Genomic DNA, 21,211 nt, shown 5'->3' on the forward strand with positions numbered 1-21,211 from the left:
CTCCTCTAAAGTGCCACCTCCTTTGGGCTCCTAAAGCATTGGATCCCCACCCCACTGCCAGTGCACCTGCAGCCTCCTTCCAGGTATGTGTTGTTGTCTTTCCCCAGCACGAGACAATGCTCCAGGAGGCAGCTCTGTGTGTTGGTCCTCACTGACCTCTGCATCCAGATGAGTGCCTGGAGCACATGTGATGGGAAGCATGAGGTCCACTTTCACAAGTCTCAAGATACAGACTTAAGAATCATAAAAGAATAAATAATGGTAGATGGTTTCCCAGGTAAATCAAATGGAGCAAAACTAGAGCACTTGCCTAACACATGTGAGGCCCTGGGTTCGCTCCTTAGTACCACATAAAAATAAATAAATAAATAAATAAAATAAAGGTATTGTGTCCATCGACAACTAAAAACAATGTTTTTAAGTGATACAGTTCTGTAAATGCAATTTTGTTTCATTGACATCCTTAACTATTTATTCTAGAAACATTGGTTGAAATCTTGCAGTGTCCAAGGCTTATGCCTTGGATAGAAACTACAAGAAGTGATAAAGGGAGTATTCAGACTCTCAAGGAGCTTGTTGTACAATAATGTTGAGAATATAATATGAATATATGAATACAGATGGTTTAATACAAAAGAGAAAATGATGAGTTATCTTAGACGAAGCACAGAGAAAAGTACTTAGGGTTTCAGTATTTCAGAGGGAAGTGGATCATAGAAAGCATCCCAGAGGAAGTGATGTTCCCGTTGTCTGCTGAGTAGAGTCAGTCAAATGTCAAATGCAGTTTAAAGAAGGATATCAGGGAAAGATTGATCCTTGGCAAGGGAAGCATTATCCCACTCGTCTCTGCATTATTCACCTTCATCTCAAATACATATTTTGAGTATTTATCGTGTGCATGTGTGTATGTATATTTATGATGTGTGTGCATTTTGTTCTCTGCAGTATCCCAATGCCTAGAACAATTACTGGCATATAGTAGGTGCTCAATTAATATATTTGGAAGAAAGAAGGAAAGAAATCAGCACTAGAACTTGTTCTCTGTGTGTGTGTGTGTGTGTGTGTGTGTGTGTGTGTGTGCGCGCGCGCGTTGCTAGAGATTGAACCCAGGGTCTTGTGCATGCAAGGCAAGCAGTCTACCAACTGAGCTATATTCCCAGCCCTAGAATTTGTTCTTGATCTCCAAGTAGGTAGGCTATGGATATTGCAGAGGAGCTGACAGTATATTCTATAGGAGAGCCCTCCATGCTTTGCTTAAGTATACACTGAAATAACTCAAAACACCTTTTCTCATCAGGCTTTCAATATTTAGTTTTTGGAAACATAATTATTACCATAAACTCTATTGTCTTTCAATTGTTCATTATTAGTAGGTAATATAAGGAAAAGCAGCCCAGGGGTGGTTTAGTGGTCTTGAAACAGGTGAATTGATGAATGTCTTTTCCCATTCCTTATTGTCTGTATTTATTAAATGAGGGAAGATGACACATCGAGGCTCCTCGGGAGCCTGTGAGAGCCACTGTCAAATCATTCTTTGTGGCTGATTCAGCATTTTCGGAGTAAAGTGTCACATAAATGCAAGTTTCTGCTTCTTGGTTTTCATTTGCTTTCCACCCGTCTCCACACACATCACTCCAGTAACTACTGTCATAGTTTTACTTGGCTACAACAGAGCTTTATCAGGTTTGTGGTTACACCACTTAGCATTTTAAAACTGTTTTGAATATGCTTTCTTTTTAAGTCTTTGTTGTCTTCTCCCAATTTCTGAAAACAAATGAAGCAATATTCTTTTCCATGAATGAATATGTTAGCCTTTAATACTAATCAGATAATACTCAGATGTGCACAAAATATTAGAACATAATTTCTTATTTCTCCCAAGACGACCTGTCCATGTTCTTTGGTTTTTTTTTTTTATCAGTATATTCAATTCTATAAAGTATGTTCTCATAATTTTGTTATTCCTGAAATTGCTTTTTGGGAAACATGGAGTGAAAGATGCAGTATATAAACAAATTGAATTAAATATGAAAGACAGATGATTTTGGCTCTGCTCTACTCCTGTGCTGGGGAGTTCACCAGGCACAGCTCATTAACACTAATGGGAAAATCCATCACTTACCGTGTGCATGCCCACACATCATAAAGGCAATTCCTCCCCCCAATTTGCTAGATAACTTGATTACTTTTAAATGCACTAAGATGAAAAAGGAGTTATTTTATCAATCATGCATCTTAAAGATACCTCTTATTAGCTTAAATTTGAATTCTGTTGAGGAGCATCTTCTCTAAAAACCAATTTCTTTTTTTCATAAATATATCTATGACTTCCCAGACACTATATTCTTTAAACTTTCAAATTATGAGTAGTACATACCTGCCATGTTTTAGATGTAACTTGTGCTTTTATTATAATTTAAATACTGCTCAAAAATTCAGAAAAAGAATTGTTTTTTTCTCAATTTGATTCGTAAATTTACATTATGTCGAGATTTCAAAATAGGGAAGTAGCAGTATCCCATGCATATCCAGAAGTCAGTTACTCAACAGTTCTCTCCATGGGGAACAAAATTGAGACCTACAAGTAAGCCAGAAACAGCTTTTTTACACCAAGAGACTGTGCGTGATGCCTATGTGCTGTCCTTACAGACTGTAGGTCTGATGCCCTCTATGTAAATACAAAGACCCGATTGCTGGCTTTCCTAGTTCAGGGAGTGGCATGCCAAGGCAGAGAAGGGAGAGATTTTTTTTTTTTTTTTGGAACATATACTCACTATAGAGAGCAGAAAGGATTCCTAGTTATCAAGGAATTTAAGAATAGGATCATTCCCCTTTTAAAATATGTTAAAAAGTATATGTTACCACTTTAGAGACAAAACAGAACTCTTCAACAGTGACAGGAGGTTGTTATTTCAGTTATATACTGAGGACAGTGTGCAGGCATATGTGTATGTTCACAGTAGTTGGAAAATTTGGGTTTTAGCCTTGGTTAGCAAGTGGAAATCTCTACTAATTAATTTTTCATCTTCTCCTAATGAAAAATGTATTCAGGAAAAACAAATTTTGTATGCTCTCACTTATATATGGCCTCTTAAAAAGTTGAACGTACAGAAGCAGAGAGGTAAATGGTGTCTACATGAGGGTGGAGGGAGGGATGGGAAGACATTGGTCCAAATGTATAAAATTCCATTTAGAGAAATAAGTTTAAGAGATCTACTGTACAACTAGGTGACTATACTTAATAATAATGCATTCTTGAAAATTGCAGAGAGTAGGTTTTAAATGTTCTCACTATAAAAAATATGTGAAGTAATGCATGTTAGTCCAAGGTAGCGATTCTACAGCATATATGTATTTCAAAATATCATGTTTAAATGATGATTTTAGACATATCTGTTTTATTTGTCAATAAATAAACGAATAATGTATTCAAGAAGAGATGAACAGATGCTCAGCAGTTCAAACTCTGGAGAGCCTGAGCAGAGGACCCCTCTTTTCTCTTCTGTGTCTTTTCCATTTTCAGTTCCCCTTATGATTCTCCTTCTTTGGTGACAACAAGGGGCCTATCTGCCATGGAACCCTATGCAAGTGATACCATGGTCTGAAGTGGATCTTAGCATAGCTGCTTTGCTATCCATAAAGTGGGTCTGGGGACTATCCTGATTTGAAACAAGTAATTGATTTTTGTAAAATACTAGGTCACTTTTATTAATAACAACAGCTTTATTTCACTATAATTCGTGTACCGATGCAATTCATCTATTTAAAGTGTGCAATTCACCTACTTAAAGTGTTCAATTCACTAGTTTTTAGTGAATTCATAGTTACACAACTGTTAGCACAATCATCAGCCCTAAAATAAACCATTGTTCATTTGCATTTTCCTCTGATTTTTATTTCTTCTTTTCATGACTATTTGCTTCTTTTTTCCTTTTCTACCCCTTCAGCTCCATTTTATTTTAAATCCTCTTCCTGATCTTCTTTTTCTCTGCTGGTTTCTCTTCTTAAGTTTCTTTCCTCAAAAATGGCAAACATACTTTGGGTCTGGCTACTATTCATTTTTGCTTAGGTAGAAAATAGAGAGGAAAATGGACTGTAGGGCAGTCCAGAAGAAGGGAGATGGAGGACATAGAAGTAAGAAAAATGAACCACTTACCCACATGGCTCACAGCAACTGGGAAGGGACATGCAGCAATACAGAAAATGAGAAACCAAGAATGTACCAGCACTTTCCTCCTCTCCTCACTCTTTCCTTTTAAATTCTCCAGAGTAGTCACCATAGCAGACTAATAATGCCCATATATTGCTGTCATCAACCTTGTCCTCTCTGGAATGTGCATGCCTGCACATCACAAATACACACAGACATACCACACCACAAATATACACACATGGCACACACACACACACTTGAACACACATAAACACATGCACACACCACACACATGCATACATACATACATACCCAAAACACATACCCCATATCATGCTCATGTGTGCATGCATACACACCCACAGGAGAGAGAAAGACACAAAAGCAGACCACATTGTGTTTAAAAAGCTATTTCATATAAATGTGGCAGATGACATTTCAGAAATAATCCTAACTGCAACATTTCTTTGCTCAGTTACCAGTAAATACACTTGGAACTGGGTGGGAGCCTGAGGTAATGAGGCCATAATAAAATTCCTGCCCTACTCCCAGCCTATAAAGGCCCTTGGACACAGAGTCATCAGACTTCATTGTAAAGTTGTTTCAGATCTTCACTTTGGATTCTTAGCAAATGTTTGTGGTAAACATATCCTTGGCTCTGCAGGCTTGCCTTGGCTCTGCATGTGCTTCATCACAGTGGACTTGTTCAGGTGCAGATTCTGTCAGCTATGGTATCTGTTGGGTTGCAGGTGTCTCTGTGCCAGGAGAGTACACCGATATTCTACATTTCTTCACTTTTTTTTTTTAAGGGAAAATAAAATATCAGACAAAGACCAGAGATAACTATGAAAAAGTAATGAAAATCTCTCTTATTTCATTGAAAGTAAGCAGACCAGGCAAACCATGCTTGTTGAAAACCTCAAAAACTATGATCTCAACAGAGATCTGACTGACCCAGTGTTTTCTGGGGTGTGCAGGTAGCTTCCAAGAGTGCTGTGACCTCAGTGAAAGGATATGGCACACTTGTGTGTTTACACACATGGATTTGTCAACCATAGAGTCCACAATGTCCAACAGATTTTTATAAGGATTTTGACCCAAACTGGATCTAACATAATATTGATTAATTATTCAGAAAAGACCTTCAGAGAAAAGAATAAAGCCTTGAAGAAGGATTGGGACATCCTGGAAAACTGCTGTGTAAACCAGAGTTTATAGCTGGTGCTGGAGAATTTGGAGTTGATTGTCCTAGATATGCAAAATGCAAGCCTTGTGTCAGCGATTGTGACAGTGAATACCTCCATCCACAGACACAGACACCCTTGCATGACACCTGCACATATAACAGAGAAAATAAAATTAGAAGGACATAGAGAAAAACATTGATGGTTTGCAATGGAAGTAGACACTTTTTCTTCTATTAATATTCTTATTAGAAATTTTATAATTTAAAAATTAGATGCTATAATTATTTTTACATATAAATTTCAGTGTATAGTTTACAAGCTAAAATGAAGACAAGTAAAATTCTGGGCAGGTCCAAAGGTAGTAAAATTCCTAGTAATTTTCCTGGACTAAACAGATAAGTAAATTTTGCAGACATGTGAATAGAAAGCATGGAGCTGAAAATTAAAGTCTATAAAGAATCAGAACACCTTTAAAGGGATCTTACTGTCAGACTTAAAACTAAATGAGTCAACAGAGATTTAAACATTTTTTTTAATAAAGCACAGTGAAAAATTTAGAGTACCTGCCATCTCAAAAAAAAAAAAAACCCAAAAAACTGATATTAAGAGCAAGCACTGCAAGGTGTAGTATTGGATTCATTAGCTTAGAGTTAAGTGTTGTTCTAAATAATAGCCAACCATTTGTCTAAAAGACAGTGACCATTTAAGACCATTGTCTTAAGGCTTATAATTGGTTGAGAATATTTTACATTTTGGAACCAAAAAGAAATTCTGACTTATTTTCACTGAGATAATATCCCTACCTTAAACTCTCTGAAAACATATGCATCTCACAGATTCCCAGTTTCTTGAAAGTCTCAATAGCAAAAATTTATAAAGCAGGGAAGGCCTTCTGAAGGCTCTGAGCAAGGGGCATGGAATAGCCACGCAGTTCAAGAAAAACCCACGTGCTTCAAGACTGACTCTGCTTCAGTTACTTATTATCTTGTGTGATGGACTCCCAGTCAGTGACTCTAGCTGTGAAATCCAACTCCATCAGATCAAACTGGGAACAATTTATGGACCCAAGTAATCTATACTACTGCAAATTGCACCTAGTTCCAGTTTTCTTAGATGACAAAGCTAGCACATCTAGAAAGCTTAAAATGTCAGCTTATCTAGGCAGATTTGCCAACCAAACCTACAACTGGAACATTTCTATTGAAAATGTTTTTGTACAGTTTTTTTTAAAGATGGTAATTTACAAAATGAAACATAAAACTTTTTTCCGCTTTTTTCTGCTTCAGTGCCAAGCATCAGTCCCACTCCCTCTCTGGAGTCTTCCCCTGACTGCTCAGTGGAATCTTTCTTGCTTAAGTACCTTTTAGCACTGAAGCATATGTCCTTGCATCACATAAGGCCATTATTAAAGATCCCCAACCTAGAGCGCATTTGGAGATCATGCATGACACCCCTGTAAAATGTAGCACAGCAAGGACTAAGAGTCTACCTGCTCTGACCAGAAGAGAACAGCATCCCAGGAGGGTGCTGTGAGTGAAGCAGGCAGTGGGAGGAAGCCATTCCAGACCATGCCTGAGATTGGAAGCTCGGTGCTTAATCCCTTTATTCAAAAGAATTTGTCGCCTGGGAGAGTAGAAAAGGTGAAATGATGTTGTACAAAACCTGTGGAGAATTCCAGGTAACATTACACAGGTGCATGAAATACAAGCAGCCACCACTCTGTGTGTGGGCTGAAACACAGAGTGTATCCATCCTCTTCCTCAGCCATGAGAGTCCACTCAAAGTCTCTAAACATCTTTGAGTCTGATTCCTTACCTCTATAAACTGCAAGGTACGTCCAGAATTATACGGTAAACCGTAAGCCCTTGCCCTTTAATATATTAGAAACAAAGTACATTTCCGCAGCCCAAATCAGCATCTCCGCCTTGCCCATCATTTCCACACTTTGTTTATATTTTATTGTCTTTATTAACTAAAATCCCCAAATTTAGAAGGTCTCTAAGTGTTATTGCCTGTTTTTCTAGAGTGTGTGTCAGAACCAACTTTTCCCTCTATTCCTGGCATTCTTGCCCAGACTCTTCTGACAGCCATCCAGGTCCTGCTCTGTTCTATCCTAAGCTGCTGCTCAGGGGGAGCAACTCCTCCCCATACTAGGAGAATGACCTTTCAGATCTGTGCTGGGATACTTTCTCAATCCAGAACCAACTGAACAATTCACCTTTGACCCAGACATTCATCCTCCCACTCTCATCCTCTGGAAATGTCCTTCTCACCCTGCCCCTCTGTCCCTTGGAGCACATCTCTCACTATTGCCTTCCTGTCTCTTCCCTTGGAACCAGTTAAGGCCAGTCCTATTTCAAGGACCAGCCCCTACTGCATCCTCTGCACCAAAATGAGAAACCATAGCAGCAGCAATAGCAAACATAATTTTATGAAAATGTTCCTTCCTAGATTTTATTTATTTATTGAAATAATCCATGTAGTGTGACATACACTTACAAGTCTATGATTAAATATTTAATAAGTATATGGTCATATTGTTATGATCATATCATCATTATATGGGTAATAATGCTATACATAATAATAATGAACCACAATTCACTGCTTTAACCTTGTAAATTTTAAACTCATTTGTTTTTAAACTCCTCAGGTCACCGACCCTAGAGTCATCCAGTGTCATTTTGCAAAGATTGGCAGATAAAGTGAATTAGCAGAGACTTCTGCCTCTTAATCCTGGCTTCAACTAAAATAATATGCTGTTCAGATACTTGTAAAGCTCTTTTAAGTAAAATGTTGTATTTGGCTATGTAGATGCAAATTTAGTGTGTATATGCAGATATGAAATATTTAAATTCTCACTTAAAAACAGGCTAGGATAAAGCTTTAAAATCTTTTTTTCTGGCAGAAATTCAAGACTCTCTCTTTTCTTTCTTCTTTCTCAAAATTTATAAATTATAGGCTCATCCCAATTAAAAGTATCCAGATGGCCAATTCTCCATGTTATATTTTATTTCATGCAGAGAATGTGCCTTTGTTTCTACAGAATGCCCTTTCTACCACATGTTCTATTCTTGTGGCAACTCTGCATTTGAGAATGAAATTTAACAAACACTAAGCAGCTTAAGTTCCCTAAGAGTATTCTAATTTGCTTACTTGTTCTTCTCCAAATACAATCAACAATACCAAGGATGTTGTATAAATGTTAGTATCTATACCCATTTGGTAAAGCACCTAGTATGTGCAGAGCACCATGCCAGGTGTTTTATCATTCTTATTTTCTCTAATATATTCAGAAAAAAATCTTGCCCCAGATGCAGTTTGGAATAATAGTCTAAAACTTCCCGGATTTAAATCCTATCTGCATAATTTAGCCAGGTAACATTGAATGAGTTAAGCTCTCCATGCCTTGGTTTCTTAAACTGTCAAATACAGATAATAATAGTATCTACTTCATAGGATATTGTGGGGGTTGGATGAATTGATTTAGAATGAGAGCCTAAATAAAAGTATAGGGCATAATAAAAACTATGAAAGTACAACCCCCCTGTCATTATTCCTAATATTAGACTAATTTAGTTCATTTTGAATGGCATCATTCTTTAATTTATAAGATAATTTTACTACCTAAATTTAATACAAATAAAACATTCATGTATGTACTTTAGACTGATAGTCCTCTATAAAATATATGTTGTCCATAACAAATATTTAAAATATATTTGAATACTGTTTTAGAATACTTTATGATAGAAAAAGTAGTATTGATCATATTCTCTTGAAAAAAGTAGATATTTACCCTTATCACCAATTATATTGATGCCTCCAATCTGTAATATCTCAGGGTTATTTAGTTTTCTTTAAAGTAGCTATTTCTAAACAGCTCCCTTCAAGATTTCATGAAGAATTCCTAATGTCAGTTCATATTGCTAATAAGGACAACATGGCTTTATGCACTCTAAAATACAGAACATATTTTCCTTTTGCATGTTAACTAATTTAGAGGAAACATAATTGGAAATCAACATCTTTAATATAGAATCTATATATACATATTTTAAACATTGTGTGAACTTTCATTTTAGATAGTGGAATGATGAAAAGTCAACTTTTTATAAATTTTGCTAAGAAAATATAACATGAGATCCACCCTCTTAGTGAAATTTTAAGTGCACAATACTTAATAACATAGGCACAATGTTGTATACAGATTTCTAGAACTTAATTATCTAGCATAACTTTATCCCACTGAACAGCAATTCTCTCCTTCTGCTGGTCCTCAGCTCCCAAAAACCTCCATTCTGCTCCCAATTCTGTGTGTTTGACTACCTTAGATACCTCATAGAAGTGGAGTGGTAGCTACAGTATTTATTCTTCAGTAACTCGCTTATTTCATTTAGCATAATGTCCTCAAAGTCCATGTGTGTTGTTATACAAGGCAGGATTTCCTTCTTTTAAAATGCTGAATCCTATGCTATGGACTACATTTTCTTTGTCCATTTGTACATCAATGGACGTTTAGGTCATTTCTATCTCTTGGCTATTGTGAATAATGCTGTAGTGAACATGGGACCTTGAGGTCATGAATTTAGTTCATTTGGATAAATACCCAAAGTGGATTTCTGGATTATATACAGTTTTAAATTTTGTTTAGGAATCTCTATACTGTTTTTCAAAGCAGGTGCACCATTTTACATTACCACCAGTGGAGTTCCAAGTTTTCCATCTCCAACACTTTTATCTTTTATTTTTTGATAACAGCCATCCTAACAGGTGGATCATCTCTTAAATGGAGACCCACAACATATGCTTTTGCAGCATTCCACAGGACTCCATGACACACTGCTCTGGAGGGTGGCAGCAGGACTCTGCAAATCCTCTTGGATCTAGGAGTGTTTGGGAACACTTAGCTCAGGCAGTTAAAGGATGGCCTAGTTTTCATTTTCTTTTTCCATCACATAGCCTGAACTCCTAATCTTTTTGTGTGGATTTGTCCAGATAACAGAATTTATTACATTGAGAAAGAACATCAATAACAAAATTTGAATGCCCTGTTGACAGACATTGGGTCAATATTAGATTTAACATACAGGTGAGATGCTTGTGCTTGTTTATGTCTATTTATAACAATATATGTATATATCCTCATGCATTTCCAAAGAATATATAATAATTTTATTTAAATTTAATATATTGAAGTTAGAGCCTTTTGAAAGATGAAGATGGAATTAGTTCATTATGATTAATTGCCAAAATATATACCCTTATTTTGTAGATACTTTTAAAAATTGTGCTTGAAGCATTTTTGAGTTGAATAATTTTCCAAGTGTCCTTTGGACCACTGACCTGGAAAAAAATGGTTTATTTTATAAGTGACATTTTGTTTAAAAAAACGCCTGTTTATTTTTTTAGAAGGGGGGAAACATAGCTTAAATATGTGTCAAACTAGAATGTTCCAATTAAAATGTATTTGAAGGATTAAGCTATAAAATATTAGCTTGATATGTTCACACCACTTAACCAAAATAATATAACTAAAATATTGAAAACTTATATATAGAAACAAAAATGTGAATTGTAGTAATAGAAACACAAACCTATCATTTCAGTGGTTTTGATTGAGTTAATAATGTAGCATGTTAATCACTTCATTTGTTTAATTTCCTGCTTAATGTTAACTGTGTGGATAGTGTTCTGGTAGAAATTTTTAAACTGCGATTCTATTTGTCAGATCTTCTCCATGCATAAATCATACAAATTACCTACTTAGTACATTAAGCTAATTTCTTTATAAATTTTCCAAGGCCCTTAGTGTTGCTGGTTAATATAGTCTCATATTCCTTGAGACTAGTTTACGTGTTGGAATCCTTTAGTCATCAACCATACATGAAATACTTTAGAGGAAAGGTACTACACACACACACACACACACACACACACACACACACACAACTTTCACTTTCTTTCTAGAGGTATTTACTTTGCTATTTAGTTTACAGACTTTATTACCTACAACTGGATTCAGAAAACATTGTTGTACAAGCCCAGTTAAAGGGCCTTTCCTAAAGTATCACATCTTGGATTTAAATTTCTGGTACTAGAACAGACATTAAGGAAATGACTATGCTCAAAACTCCCATGAAACAGTAATAAATGGAGATTGCATTTAATGTTCATCTATTTCTATGAACATCAGCTTCAAATTCATACTCTTGGCACATACTCTCAACTTTACACATCTTTCCAGTGCTGCACAAGGAGCTCGGTGAGCCAAAATATTGATAGGGCTGCATCTTTCCAGAAAGATGAAGCTGGTTCTCCAGTTCTGCAGTTGGACCTTTGTTGTTTCATTGGATAATGGCATGGAGATCCCAGAAAGTGAGAAAGGCTCAACTAATTTTTCTGTAAGGACAGAGGTAGCTCCCAGGAAGAAGGAGTAATCTGATGGCTAAATGGCTAAATAGATGAAAAACTCAATATGAATTAAGTTTGGAGACATTGATGATGTGAGAAAGATGAGAGATTGAGAGAGAGCAAGTTCTTTGCCATTTCATATTTGAGACATTGGAAGTCTCTTTCTTTTAACTGTTAGGCTTCAAATTCGGCTTTCTGTTAATTTAATGACATCAATAAATAGATAAATTGGTCATACCATATATATAAGACTTATATTTCTTTAGAAATTGATATAGTATTCAGGTGCTAAAACATGAGGTAGCCTAGTTTTACTAAATTATACTGACACTATAACTTATGGTATCTGATTTTAAGAGACTTATTAGAGGAGACAGATCTATGCAAGCAGCAATGTAAAGAGACAATATTCATAAAACTTGGAAAGTATAAAAGCTGGAAAATAGTAATTATTCTGATGTGACTGGTACTTGGTAGGTGTGTGTGTGTAGGGGATGAAATGGAGATGAATTGGAATGTGACTTAAGTCAGATGAAGGTGGCCTTTTAATGCCATGTGAAAGAATTTCAACTTGAGTATAGGAGTATGCATTATACCAAGAGAAAGGAGGGAAGAAAGAGAATGACTCTTTCTTTCTGAAATGTATCTGCATCATGAAAATTGAATTCATATAGTTAATAGTAGTATGAATTATAAAAGGATAAGTTAGAATTGGAAAGAAATTGCATTTATTGAATGCATATATGCCAGCTACCAATACTTGGCCCTCTACATCCAGTGTTGTGCTTACATTGACACCATGAGCAGAATACAATTTCCATGTAACACACGAGCAAACTGTGAGCTATAGGCGGTGTGTACTAGAGTAGCAGTGAGATTGAAACTTAAGTTTGGCCTGTCTTGAAAGCCTCTTTTGCTACTTTAGGGTTCACTGGATGCTCTGGTTGATTAGTTCTTCCTTTAAAAAGAGGTACAGAGAGGGTCATGGTCCAGGAGGAGTCCTCAAGAAAGCTTCTTAACATTAGAACCCTATTTGGGGACTTACACATTTAGAAAGATGGAACAGACATCTTTGTAACACTCGTGTGTTACATGGAAATTGTATTCTGCTCATGGTGTCAATGTAAACACAACACTTTATTTAGAGGGCCAAGTATTGATAGCTGGCATATGTGCATTCAATATGTGGAGGGAATAGAGAAAAGCATGTCTATTCATCTTTCTAAAAGTATAAGTCCCCAAATAGGGTTCTAATGTTAAGAAGCTTTCTTAAGGATTCCTCGAGATAAATATGTTGATAACAACATCTTCCTCAATATGTAAGGAAGATGTTGTTATCAACATTCTGTAGATGAGGAAATGAAAAGCAAAAATGCCGACTAACTTGCCCGTGGTTTAGAGCTAGTACTTCAATCAAGTTTTCTCTAATTCTGAGTCCATGCTTTTCACACTATACTAAGTTAATAATTGTGCTTAATTTAAGTAGCGATTCCCTTCCAGCTTCCTAATTAGCTATTTTTGTGGAGTTTATAGCATCTAGGATGTTGTAACAGGATGATATAACTGAGGATATTTTAACAACCAGTGTTTTTCTTCCAACTTTTCAAACCCTTTGAGTTCCATACATATGTAGATTTCTTTTAACCCTACTGATGATACATTTAAAAAATATTTATACTTTTTTCTTACTCTCTGTTTTTTTATAATACCTAAAGCAATGAGTAAAGACATCAGCTATTTTATAAATGAAAGTTATTTGATCTCAGAAAAAAAAATATATTGGAACTCTTTTTTTTAAAGCTCTAGGAATTTGGAGAGAATTGATCCTGTGCCTGGCACAGTGGCACACAGCAGTACTTCCAGTGACTCCAGATGCTGAGGCAGGAGGATCACAAATTAGAGACTAGCCTCAGCAACTCAGTGAGGTCCTAAGCAACTTATCAAGACAGACTCAGTCTCAAAAAAAAAAAAAATGACTCTGAGACCTGAGAATTTTCTTATATATGCCAGTTTGGGTTTGTCTATCTTTGTTTAAGAACAATGTAAGAAATTGTGTTACATTTTCAGTATGAACTAAAAACCTATGATGTTCCTCCCTTGGGTCCACATTCTAACATGTATCATTTGTACTTGCTCTTAATCCTCAAAGAAGTAAAATTAGCAACAATTTAAGTCATATGTTAGCTTTAAAAAGTTTTTATGAGAAGCATTCTACCTCAAATAAAACTTCAATCATCTACATTTTAGTATTTATCATGTCTTTTGTCATTTGGTCAAGAAGTCAATATTTTCTTAAGAATAAAAGCTGTCCATTAAAATCCTTACACTGGGTAAAGTTAGACTACTCATATTAAAGACAGTAAGATTCTTCAAAGAGGTGGGTTATTTTCATGAAGTGAATACAAGCAGAATCAAGTCTTACTGGGGAGTATACTGGGGGCAATGTGTTGCTTTTCCTAAGTAGCAAGTGATAAGGTACACTTGGCCAGTATCCTCAGTAGGCACCTGATACTGTAGCATGACACTGTTGTTACCATCAGAGCCCAGGGAGGTGGCAATGAATTCAGACAGCATGTTTCTCTGTTTTCTTCCCATTTCCATCACTTAGCTCCTTTGTCTCAGGGCCCTCGATTTTGATCTAGCTGAGGCTTCTATTCAGTGCCTCCTTACTCCCCTTTGGCTCTGGGAGACAAACTCCCTCAGACCTTCTTTTCCACCAAACCCTCCAAATCAATATGCCTCCTATTCACCCCCTCATAGTGACTTTTAGAATCTAACCTCCCAGCTAGGGCATGACTTTCCAAGTGTTGTCTTGTCTACCTCCTAGAAGAAAAAATATCTATAATTATCTGATAAAATAAGTCAGGTGAAAATATAAAACACACTAGTCCTCATGGACATGGTTAGTTGCATTTAGATCAGAATTCTTTGAAGTCTAACTAACTGCTTCTCTAATTCTCAGTCTGTACGAGGTCGTGTTCCTGCACCTGAGCTCCTCATGGGAGCTGCTTGCCTATTTTGGGCCTATTTCAGGCTGTTTCCCTTTTCAGGATCAGAAGACATGTTGTCAACAACTTGACACTTCCTGAGATACTGCTGACTTCTGGGTTTTTTATTTATGTTCTGAAATACAGCACTCAAGATGCTGATCTGTCTTTACCATTTTGCTTACATTTGTAATGCTCCCCACCTTTTTAATGCTACGTCATAGAAAGAAAGTGAGAATCAGCATTTGAGAATGAGAGGGGACTTAGGCCTAGAGGTTTCTCAAGGCAGGAAGGGACTGGCCTAGGATTCTGGTGCACCATCCCATCCCAGCCACCCTGAGGCTATAGCTGCACTTGCTTTGGGAGGCTACCATTAGGTAAGTTGTGGCAATGTAGTTGTAACTTCATAGTCCGAACTCCTTCATAGTCCAAACTCACAGAGCATGGCCCATTATTTTCAATAGAGCAGGCTAGTCTGAGAAACAGGAATCAAATTTGCTGCTTAGGTAGGAAAAACTGAAACATTTTTGATATAAAATGAAAATGTCGTTGATGAGCATAACCTGGTGTTAAGGGGGTTTTGCGGTCTGTTATCAGCATCAAGGTTGTGAGAATTGGGCCTATACGGGAAAAATCCAAGACAAAGATTGGGATTACAATTAGTGGGAGAAGCTCATCATAGGGAGTAATTCTTAGTGAGGAACACATAGGAGATTGGCCAGGCAGTATATGTGAGATGGAGTTGTGCTTCCTAGGTTGGGATTGGAAGGAAGGAGCTTATGTAATGGGAAGGGGGTGACAAGAAAAAAATAGAACCATAGGATTCTATACCAGTGTGGCACCTGAATTCTAGTCCTAATAGCAAAGAAGGCATTTAGGAGCAAGGACCAAGACCCAGAGTGCACAAGATTGGTAGGGACTCTGAGCAAGGCCCTGAACAGTGTTCAGGGTGTCAGAACTGCTGCTGTTGCTGCTGCTGCTCCTGCTGTTGCTACTGCTGGCACCTGTGCCCTTGAGGACAGAGAGCTGGGCTTAGTTCTGGCCTCAGATCAGGATGGGTTCTGGGAATATGGCAAGCCCCATTAACCCCAGGTTCAGATAGCCTTGCTGTGAAGGAAGGAAGGAAGGTGGATTCACAGGCTGAGGGGTCCTGGACCTGGCACCCAGTACTTGGGCTCAGCTTCTGCTGCTGGATGTGGCTGTCTTCCACATCCTGACCTCATTGAAACTCAGAACATTTGAGAACAGCTCACTTTTCCATTTATCATCTGCTATTGGAAATTATACTTAAACATTCTAGAAACACTATCACTGTTTTATTATAGTTATTAACAATCATTTTTGTGATATTAACATTGTAACTTATTACTAGTGTTTTAAATTGTTTCCTTCTAACAGGAGATAAGAAGACTCATAGGATCTATAAAAGAAAATCTCTTTTGAAAGCTTATCTCCAACTGTCTAGCATCTTTTTTTTAAATTATTATTTCACATGTACCTCTATTCATCTGCTTGACTATTGATGAGGTTAGGGCTGACATTTGTGGTAGTGTTTGGTTGATCCACAGGAAACTCCTGATATTCAACTGCAGTTTCATATAGGTCAAAATAAAGGTATTGTGTCCAACTACAACTAAAAAATAAAATTAAAAAAAGAAGGGATGAAGATGGGCTGATCAATGAAAAGAGCCAAGCATCCAGCAGAGACTCTGCCGTGCAGTACTCCCCTCTAGCCTGCAGCATTTAAGCTTCCTTATCTCCATCCATAATGATCTGAAATCTGAATGTAGTACTTCCCTGTCAATCAGAAACTGACATTTACCTTAACCAACAGGGCTTTAAGTCATGAATTCCAACTTATGTCAGAAATTTTGTAAAGAGAGTATGTCTTCCAGAACCATATTTCCCCAACATTTGGCTAAATCCAGAGCTTCAAAAGTAAGTTTAAAATGTTTTATTGTATTTTAAACCTCCATGTCAGTCCTTTCTTTCCCTATGTGAGTAGATTCATACAGAATCATGCATGTTCTGAAACATATACATGCATATATCTATGCATGAGTAAAGGTGTGAGTTTACAAGAAGGCAGGCCAACATTAGGATGCCATCTCTTGGACATAACTGTCTGTCTACAAAGAACACAAATAAGCACAGGGTGGCAATATAGAAACTGGCTCACAGCAGAGTCTCAGAGCCATGTTCCAAGCTCAGAATGCTGCAGAAATTGTATCTGAAAGCCCCTCCTACCCTCTTCTTTTGTACTTTCTTTCATCTTCCCCAAAATTTGTGGCCAACCTCTTCTGCACAGTGATTTTTGTCATTTAATATATTCTTTTGAACTTCACACTTACTTCTGCTCTGTATAATCTGGAGCCATGTCCTTACATGCCTTGCCTCGTAGAGTCAGGAACTATTCCATTCTAGTGATGTTTCAGGACGTCTGTTTGGTTTTGCATCCATAATTGCCAAAGAGATAAAGAGGGGCTAGAATGCAGTTAGGATATAGGCTAATGATTAAATGGCTAGAGGGCCTGGTTATGAATGAAGATCTAGGAGAACAAAATTTCAACACAAGCAGCTACTGAGCTAGAGAATATCCAAGTGCTGGACGTGTAAATAAACCTTGAGGATTATTTATTAAATGCTGTGCAGCATGAGTTGGGGTGATGATGTGAAGTTAAGAAAAAGAAAATGCACCACCATATGATCATTTAAAAATCTCAAATTTGGAGTATGCATTAGATGGACAACAAACCTTCTGAGTAATAATATCCTTTTGGTGGGGTGTGCCAGGGGGCATTTGACCATTTAGCCACATTTCCAGCCCTACTTTGTATTTTATTTAGAGACAGGGTCTCATTGAGTTGCTTACTGCCCCACTTTTGCTCAGGCTGGCTTTGAACTCATGATCCTCCTGCTTCAGTCTCCTGAGCCACTGGAATTACAGGCATGCGCCACCATATCTGGAAAGTCACAGTATCTTAATGAAAACACAGTTATACTGGGGGAAAAAAAAGAAGAAACATTTCTCAATCTCTTTAGTATAATGATTTTTCAGTTTTTCTTTGCAGAAAATTCTTTCTTAAATCTCATATGGTGCAGCTTAAATAGCTGACCCTACTCTCTTGTACCAGAAGCAGCACTTTATCTCAGGACTCTTGCATATGCTGATGTTTGTCCTCAGCCATTAAACCATGGCACACCCAGTGCTATGTTAGCCTTTGAATATAGGCCTCTGGTTCTTTTTATACAAGAATTATGCCACGGTTTCCTTCATGTTCCTTTTGTTGATGGTGTTAAAATCTTTTTCCCACCTCTGCCCACTGAACTGGTGACAATAATTAAGCTTATCTATTTCAGGGCTTCCCAAGAAAGTCCTAAAAGGCTTTGGGAAAGTTGGTTACACTGTGTAAACCTTTTTTCTTACCACAAAATGAATGTGTTAATACTATCCTTAAGTAATTAGCTATATGTAATTAGAAATGATAGATATAAAATCTTATATTGTGATGATACTATACTATACACTCAATAAAAGTAGCTTTTTATTTTTATTATAAATTGTATATATATATAAATCTCACTATAAAGTGCCTAGCATACAGTAAGTGCTCAGTTAGCAGATTTTTAATTGATAACCAAACAGATGAATAAGTCAGTAGATCAATACCAATTATTATCATTTATAGAGCATGCATGAAAAGGGGCCCTCATGTCTGTAGCAAAGTTTGCTACTCAGTCATAATTCCAGTACAGCCATCGTGTCATGTTGGGTCAGGCTGATGTCATTATAACCATTCATCCCAATTCCAGAGATCCATTCCAGTTATAAGTGGCAGTGAAGTCTTTCTGAAGTTAGATTGCTCCTTGGAAAACTCAGTCTACCTTAAAATAGACGAACATTTGCTTTGTCCATAATATTTAATTATGACCTTAAAATAACAAAAGAAAACGTTCATGTATTCATAAAGAATTTATTGTGTACTGTGTATCAGCAAATTTACAGTGAATAGGAAGTCAGTTCCCAAAACATCAGCTCCCTTGATGTTGCTGTGTTTGGCCACATGTGCCTCTCAATGCAGTGGGTGATGATGCTGTGGTGGTGATAGCAGCTATACATATTGGATGTGTGTCTGTCTGTCTTGTGATTTCTCATGGTCGTGGCAGTTTTTCTGAGTTGGATCTGCTTTTCCCACTTCACTAAGTAGCAACTCTGAAGCAAGAGCAGGGACTGCCTTCCCCAGAGGAGTACCCAGGTGACTTGTCATGTCTGTACTTTCCCTGGCAGTGGCTGCTCTTTCCTAGCAGCCCCAAAGATTTGCCACCTTCCTGGAGACAGGAACAGGGGAATGTAGTTATAAAGGAGACAGCTTATCAGCCTGTGGAAGAGACCAGATCATTTGTCCTGACAGAGCCTTTTGCCTGTGACCCGCTGTTAGGTTCCAACAGCGTCCAGGATTCAGTCTTGACATTTAAAGGGACAAAAAATTTCAGCAATCTGATGGGACTCTCCTAGTTCACCTATGAGGTGTTCCTGCATATTCTAATACAAAAACCCTGCAGTAAGTTATAGGAGGGCTAAGCAGAAACACAGAGACAGTGTTTCTGGATACATGAATATAAAGAAATGAAAGTCTGACACTGGTAAAAGTTTTTAGTTATGCAGAGCATTTGGTGATGCAGGTAGTCAAGCCAGGGCATAAATACTAGAGAATACAAACTGAGCCATGTGTCATATGACATTTCCACAGCTCCATTCAAAGCACATCTGTATGCTATTCTTAGATTTTTCCATTTCCAAAATTGTAAATGCCATATGTGCTGATAAATCTACCTTTAATATTTACTGACCAGTGTTTGTACTTTAGAATGTGAGATTTTCTCAAAAAGCAGCATGAAAGAAACTGCTTTTGAGTGTGCTCAATGAGAAAAGAATGTCTCTATTCAGTTTTTAAATATTAAATGTGAGTCTGTTCCAATGACAATGGATGGCTGATTTATCACTATAAACTGACAACTGTGCTTTCATTTTTATACAAACCAGTGCTTTTGGCTGCCCTTATTCGGACATGAACTTGAAAAAGGAGGCAACGCTTCATGATCGTCTGAGAGAACAAACACAGGCACATTTGGAAGCAGACTCTTCATATTCAAAATTGAAAAATCTCTACAGTTTGAACTTCAATGGAAAACATGAAACAGTAAACAGTCAGCCTAGGTAAGAAACTTTTTGTAAATGTGTACCAGAAAGTAAACCTGATCAAACAGTAAAAGAACAAATTTGCTACTTGTAATGGTTCCTTATATTTCTTCAAAATAATTATTCTTATTTGGGGGGTATTGATACATTCACTGGATCATAGAATTGACCGAATCCTTGATGTTCATTTAACACAATATTTTCTATTGCTTCAACCTCAAATATTTTCATTTACCTTTTTCTGTGTAATACAAATTGTATATAAACAATAGAAAGCATTGTGTCATCTATATAATTCTAAAAGATTCATCTTTGTCTTGAAAACATCTTTATTCTTGTTCTTTCTTTTGGCACAGAGCTGTTTGTATCCTCTCATACCTGTCACTCGTCTTTGTCATCTCTAATCCAGATGTACCTGATATGACTTCTTCCTGTGAAACACATCGTCCTTTTGACTCTTAATATAAACTTATGCTTTTAAGTATCAGTTTTCAATTTTTATTTACATATAATTAATTGCCAAAGTATTGCAAATACAATCTCATTTGATATTTTTTTAAACTATTTATGAGCAGTCTAAATAATATCTTGTACCAAAGCACTCCATACTCTGTGCTAGGAAACACAGTAAATCAAACATTAACCAAATAGCTGGAGACCAGACAAGGATTGAGCCAAGAAAAGCCAGACAGAGAAGTGAGAAGTGGATGTTTTCCATAGGCAAAAGGCAGTCATGTTCAAAGTCTCCAGAATTAAGACCCCACCTGTGAGCTTTGAAGGCTTCCTTCTCCTAAGCTTAGAGCCAGTTTTTTTATTCAACACATAGGTATAGAGTTTCCTTTGGAAAAGCTTTCTGCCCTTTTGCACCCCAATCCCAGCAGGGCAGGAGCCCCTTCATTCTCAAGGATCCTCCTGATTAACTCTTGGTTGAGAGAATTTGGTTGGTAGGATATACTTTTTTTACATCCTTGACTGTGGATATTTTTTTTTCCACACAAATGTTTTAGAACACTCAGGTGACATTTCGTTTTTATTATATAGCTTGTTTGGTTTTGATGGCTCTGCACACGATTGCAGCTTAGCCTCCTTTTTGTTGCATGGTCTATTTCCTATGGATACACATTCCTCTCTATTTTTATATCTGTAACTTGCATTTTTATTATTTGGTACACACCCACTCCTCTTGTTGAAACTTCACAGGGTCTAGTTGTTCTTTACTGCCTGTTCACACCCACACTGTTTACAACTTAAGAAGTTGAGAGCTTATTCG

The 21,211-nt window shown here is 37.0% G+C and overlaps 1 protein-coding gene across 1 annotated transcript in view; it reads left to right on the plus strand.

The window, feature by feature from the left end:
- L3MBTL4 (L3MBTL histone methyl-lysine binding protein 4) overlaps nucleotides 1-21,211 on the plus strand; it is a 450,379-nt gene that overhangs the window by 285,345 nt on the left and 143,823 nt on the right. The window contains exon 16 of the mRNA XM_081263742.1: nucleotides 19,786-19,959. Within this exon, the coding sequence (XP_081119868.1) occupies nucleotides 19,786-19,959 (174 nt within the window). The remainder of the gene's footprint in view (nucleotides 1-19,785; nucleotides 19,960-21,211) is intronic.

Source organism: Spermophilus citellus, assembly GCF_964194105.1.
Source record: "Spermophilus citellus genome assembly, chromosome: 12".
Lineage (NCBI taxonomy): Eukaryota > Metazoa > Chordata > Mammalia > Rodentia > Sciuridae > Spermophilus > Spermophilus citellus.